The sequence below is a fragment of the Cystoisospora suis genome (genome assembly GCF_002600585.1).
Source record: "Cystoisospora suis strain Wien I chromosome Unknown contig_10263, whole genome shotgun sequence".
Classification (NCBI taxonomy): Eukaryota; Apicomplexa; class Conoidasida; order Eucoccidiorida; family Sarcocystidae; genus Cystoisospora; species Cystoisospora suis.
The window spans coordinates 1-6,381 of record NW_027163036.1 but is presented as its reverse complement, the minus strand read 5'-3'; the positions used below and the strand labels follow the sequence as shown (position 1 = coordinate 6,381).

Genomic DNA, 6,381 nt, shown 5'->3' with positions numbered 1-6,381 from the left:
TAAAGGTAAGTAGAAAGAGTGATAGGTAGGTAGATACATAAGTAGATAAATAGATAGATAGGTAGAGAGACTGGAAGACACACAGACGCGTACAGACAAAGCAAGGTGCGTGTTGACTTGAGAAACACGAAGGAGCTAGCGAAGGTCTCGTCTTCCTTGGGAAGATCTTCCGCCTCGTGTATAAAGAGAAGGGTTGAAGTCTTCTCTTTTGCCTTGAATTCATTGTGCTTCTTGGCAGTTATGCTTACCGTTGAAATCGTGCTCAGCATAGAGAATAAGCGAGAGATCGACAGCTCGGACGATAAGAGGATCAGGCTCATGACAGAAGAGAGAAAACACACGCAGAGAAAGAGATGTATAAAGCGAGACCCTTACTACCGGCATCTATCTCACTAACTCTGTCTACACGCAGATGGTATGTATATAGAGATAGACAGATAGAGAAAGAGGGAGCTACCTAGATACAGACAGACAGATATGGATCCATGGAGAGATAGATAGATGAATCGAGACAGAGGGAATGATATCCACTGGCAAATCGACAGATAGAGATTCTAGATAGTAGCTAGATATCGATTGAGAGACAGATATATATAGATACGGAGATAGACAAAGCGACGAGTCGAGACAGAGAGAGACAGATAGAACCGGCAGATAGACAGATCGATAGAAAGACAGACATGTATGTAACCTCCCAGCATCCTCGAGACAAGCATACCTTTCTCGGAGACACCTTCGTTTGCCTACCACGGCCACAGTGAATGAGAGAGAGAAGAACAAAGGAAAGACAGAGTATAGAAGAAAGAAGAAGAAACGTACTGTGAATGCTTGGGATGATGGAGAAGAAGAAGACGTAGATGCTTCATTATGATGAGAATGAAGCAAGTGAAGGAACCGAGAGGCAATGGAATAGTTGGTGTCTATATCAGACTGATTCTCTTCTTCTTTCTCTTGCAATCTTAGTCCATAGTGAGAGAAGTTATACCAATAAAACAATATACTCGGATAAGCTCCCATCAATCTCAAAGCTATCTGCAGATACAACACGAGAGACAGAAAAGATCCAAGAACGAAAGAAGAGAAGAAAGAAGCAATGAAAGAGCCAATAGTAGAAAGAAAGAACGGAAAGGAAGAAAAGACGAAGGAAAGAAAGAGCGGAAGAAGGAGAAAGCACAGGAGAAAGAGAAGAACAAGACAAGAGAGTAGTGGGTCATGATACACACACATAGATGAGATAAAGAGATCTCCTATGATGCTCATGTAGTACATGATAGAAACATGAATGCTTCTCCCTCTCTTTCTGTCCATATGAATCCGTGTATGTATCATACATACATTCATTCTAAACAGGTAAGGACAGGTCAAAGTCTATAACGTGTAAGGTAACACACAAATAGCCACACTGGAAACGTAATCTTGAAGCGAAGAAGCAAGCACCGCATGAAACTACATATGTATACATAGATATATACATACACATATAGAGATGTATATATACATGTAAACAGATATGTGCTCTTATGCGTATATATACACAGATAAGTATAAACATATCTATATAAATTATAGATAGTGTGTTATATAAGCGGATATATACATATATATATATATATATATATAAAGATGTATATATGTGTAGATTTGTATAGATGTCTAGACATGTATAACCCTATCCTATGAAACATGGACTTCTCCGGACTTCGAGCTTACAAACCTGTTTTTGCTGTTGCTTTGGATTGACTTCAGGCTCAATCATGCCAAGTATAGAACATGCAGTTCTTAAGACATCCTAACACATAGAGGAAGACACCGGAGAAGAGAGAAAGAAAGGAAGGAGACAAGAGTCAACAGAAGACGAAAAGAACTGACAAACGGCTAAACAGGAAACATCCTTGTGCACGCGCTAGACGAAGAAACAAAGGCCTAAACATACACTCAGCAGACGGATGAAAAGGAGAGAGGAGCTAGAAAGAACTGAAGAAAAGGCGTCTCGTATGCGTGAGATTTACCCTGCTAGTACGCTCACATTAACGTTTGTATATAGAAAAAAGAGAAAAGAATCGCATGAAGGAGAACATCTCGCCGACAAAGAGCTCTCTGTCCTTGTTGAACTTGCTCGGCATATTGAGAAGCGAATGAAAGCAGTAAAGCATCTCCCATCTAATAGAGACTTCCCGTGTGCGGTTGTCTATCGCATGCAAGTTAGAGGAACGAGGTGACAAGTTTCTCTGCCTAGAAAAAGACTTCAATTGAAAAGAAGAAGAGAAGACAAACGGCCTTTTCCTTTTCCTTTTCCGTCCTTCCGAAAAATGGAGTGTACATACACTCCCCCTGACACCCCCCTGAGATGAACTACGAGTCAAAACAGAAGGCACAAACCGCGGAATAAATGTCTTCCTTTGCTGAGCGAATGAAAGGAAAGGAAGGAGGAAGCAGCTGCCGGCTAGTCGAAGAAGTTTTTCTAGAATGAACGCACCTCTTCCTGACTATGTGTCAGGCTGTGTGTTCTCAAGTGTACATACACCGCACAACTTACTAAAGAGCAGAATTGTGATCATGATTCCTCTTGATCACGTGTTGTGTGTCTTGTCTTTTTACCATGGGATGAGATTCCTTCGGGAGCTGCTCGAGGGCATCCTTGAGAGGTTGGGGAATCTTTCTAGCTTGATAGAGCTGACGCTGAAATTCTCTCAACTCTTCACGAGTAGGCAGATATCCATGGAGTAAGAGAAACGCGACTTCATTGAATGTTGCATGCTGGCTCAAGTCGCTGATGCGATAGCCTCTATACGATAGCCCTGATGGACAGATGAACGACACAAAAGAACAAAGAAACGAGGATGAACAAAGAAACGCGTTACTAGGCGAAGACTTCTTCTGGGCTTTCGTACGGAAAAAGGCACATACCCTCTAAGATCGAAAGAAGAAGAGAGAAGATCAGAATGGCTTCTCAGATGAAAATGCATGTGACGGCTCTTAAGAAGAAGAAGTTGGCGCTCCGTGAAAGCACACGAACCGGCAGTGATAAGGATCTGGGATACAAAGGATGACGCCACACCGTGCGACGAGTGATTGGAGAGGGTAGGTAAAGGCAAGGAGAGGGAAGAGATGAGAAAAGTTATCTTTCAATTGTAAAGGAAGTAGAGGGAGTGTCATCACGCTGAGAGAACATTCCACTCCTCTATTACGATAGGACTCCATGGAAAGAGAACGGACAGAACGCGTTCACGATGAAACAGGGTGAAGCAATGTTCTCTCTTGGAAAGTACCACGCAGTCAACTTTGTCATTCATGAAGAGGAAAAGAAGAGATCAGGTGCCCTGGCAATGAACATGAATGCAAAAGGCACAATGAGCGACGCTCTGTCACTCTCCGTTGGCCCCGGCACTTCTTCCACGAAGAGGGAGGAAAGACACCTTCTTTCAAATCTACTGTCGGTTTCCATCTTCTTCCTCTGTTCGTTTATCGGGAAGAGGTGTGAAAAGTCTCGTCTTCCCTCGAGCACTACACCCAGAACGGGACGACGCCCAGGAACTTAGGATAGAACAGAGGAGTTTCTTGGGATGTTCATATAGCTGACATCGTGGGTATCCTACCTCCTGAATTTTCGTTGACAGTTGAGATGGAAGACTCTCCAGCAATGATACCTTCAAGACCAGGAGAGAACTGCTTCTCTTTGAGTTGCTGTCCACAATGGACATCCTTATCGTTTGACGAGCGTGACTCTTCCATTCTTGCACTTGTTGTGAAACTTCTTCCCTCTTCTGGGTCTTCACGAGCCTTTCTTCTTTTCTCTGCTAACTGGCGATAAAAAAGAGAAGGCGAAAAACAAGAAGAGACCGGTTCACCCCGACAAACGACACCTACTGACGAGGACCAGGGGGTATAGTTGTTGGGGTGAACAGCATCATCTGAGAAGCCCGGACGAGACTTCCTCCTGTAGGGGGGATCAAGGGAAGAAGACAGAGGGGTCTCTGTCTTGCCGTCTCGCAACTTCTCCGCCGCTCTCTGGTTTCTTCCAAGTGCCAAACCATGCGAAGAATGAAGCAGTCTTGACAGGAGAAAAGGATGTGTCCTGGTGAACGACGTGATTGACGAAGAAGATCCGGCAAGCACACAAGGCAGTCGACTTAAGAGATAATCTGAGAAACCCAAATTCTTTCTGCTCAATGCAGTCGCTCTTCCATTCAGATGATTAAACTCTGTTAGAAAAGGCGAAAGTTTCGGAGTGCAAGTACCCGACTTCTCCTCTACTGAAGCGAAGGGAGATCGATCAGTCTTACCCTGATATGAACATGCGGTCGCATCAGCATTCACGAACAAAGAGACAGAAATTCCGTTTCTATTTGTTAGACCGTCACGAACTCTCTGTTGTCTTTGTTTGGTCACGGTCACCTGGAAAGGAATCCGTCTATTCAAACCTACTGACATCTCAGATACCGTCTTCTGGAGTGTGAAAAGACCTGAGAGAAAAGCTTTGTGATTGTGCACGATCTTCTTTCTCCAGAAAGGAGCGGAGAAATCCATGGCTATAGAAACAAAGACAATACAGACGGACTTTTCATCAAGAAAGAGAAAAACCTCTGACCTGGCAAATCTTAAAGACTAGGAGAAAGAGAACTTCGAATGCAAGACAATGATAAGTGAAAGGAGTAGAGAGAGGGAGAGACGAACCGGCTATATGCCTGGTGATCATTCAGAAAGCCCACCCATTTGTCTCGTCTCGGTATGGAACACGTAAAAGGAACTAAGAAACAGCAGAGGTGATTGCCTCTAAAGAAAAGAAGAACAGCGAAGAGGTAGAAAGAAAGAGTGATCGTATCTAGTGAAAACACAGTCAGCGAGAGCGACGTCTCTTTGTGGATGGCCGTTTCAGATCGATTCCGAAGCATGAAGACAACCGTTGAGACTCGACGCGGATAGGATCGGTTAAGACAGAGACAGGAAGAACAGAGTAGAAGGAACAGGAAAATTCTGCTTCTTTCAGGTATTGTGATTCTCACCGATGTCTCAGACTTCATTCCATTCACCGGTTATGATTTCCTTCACTTCATACACGCAGACTATACCTACATGTATGTTCTTCAGTGTGTATTTGTTCCGGCGGCATCTTTCCGAAGAGCTCGGCGCGGAACGCAAAGGGTTCATTCCCTGTACGATGCCGGACTAGTTCATCTGGCCCACTGGGTTTTTTCTCAGAGATCGAAGTGAACTGTAGGTAGTAGTCTTCGGTGACGAGTCCCGTGTGGATGTCAATCGCCCTCTATCTCCGTAGTATCAGTCTAACGAGTATTCCAGCTAGTAAGTCTCCGAAGATAAGCACGACCGCGCACAAGGTATGGTAGGCAGTGCCTTGGCAGTGGAGGGATGACAGTGTATGGAGCGAAATGTCTGCTTCTGTGTAAAATTCTCTGTTTTCCCTCTGACGCGAGTAGTGACACATCGGTGTATGTAGAGCGGTAGAGTGAAACGATCCACCCCTGTTTCGCATGGCCAGGAGCCTAGGTACGATCATACATTCTCGTGGCACATGCAGATATCTCTACGGCAGTCTCGTAGATACCCAGCCAATAAAGGGAAAGCTTCTCACCGTGACACAAACACAAGAACTCAAGAAAGACCGTGTTTAGAAAAGTCTCCTAGGTCGCTTCGTTTCGCGAATCTTTATTCCAACGAAATTTTCCTTTCTCCGGCGCCATCTCTGTAGACTAATTCGACGTAACGCGCGCGATCTGTCCAACGCGGAGACGCAACGGCAAACCTCTTTCTAGGGGAGCACGAGCTTGATGTGGATCGCACGCGCTACACTGTTAAATAGCTTTCTATATCTAGAGAGACACCCTAGATATAGGTATATCTCCCTCTCCCTCTGTATGTAAGTTCGTGTATTCATCTCTACCTCTGTACGTGGTCAAGGCAGTGAGAGAAGAAGCTTCTTGTTTCGTGCCAAGGCGCAGGCCTAGGGTCTCTCTTGTCCAAGGAAAAGAAAAGGAAGTAGGAGCACTCTAAAGAGACAAAAAAGAACAGATGTCCTCTCTTCCCTTTGTTTGTCGGCATCTCTGAAGGCCTGAAGGTCCCGGGGGTTATCTAGAGGAGGAGAGACGATCAACGTGAAACGTATTGAGTGGTGTACATACACCTCGGGTACCCCTGGCGACATACAGAAGCTCTTTCAGCTTTCTCACCAGAACTGTCAAATACCAACACCCCATCTTAGAGAAAGAACCTAGAGGCGTTCACTTCTTGACACTTATCTATTTCGCCCCTTTTACCGCTCCGACGAAAGATAAGAAGGTAGATATCGTCGCCTCCCTCTCAGTGTCTTCCCCATGAAGCTGCGCAAAAAAAAAAACTAAAGCTCTTCTCACCTCTCGAAGTTGT

The 6,381-nt window shown here is 44.7% G+C and overlaps 1 protein-coding gene across 1 annotated transcript; it reads right to left on the bottom strand.

The window, feature by feature from the left end:
- Positions 1-249: 249 nt before the first annotated feature.
- Positions 250-6,335, bottom strand: CSUI_011226 (methylcitrate synthase; the record flags this gene model as incomplete). Its single annotated transcript, XM_068071327.1, has 7 exons — positions 6,273-6,335; positions 5,900-6,005; positions 3,597-4,529; positions 2,599-2,798; positions 1,715-1,789; positions 820-1,032; positions 250-315 (listed from the first exon to the last, which is right to left on the bottom strand). Coding segments are annotated over exons 3-7 (1,485 nt in total), but the record flags the coding sequence as incomplete, so codon positions are not given.
- Positions 6,336-6,381: the final 46 nt, after the last annotated feature.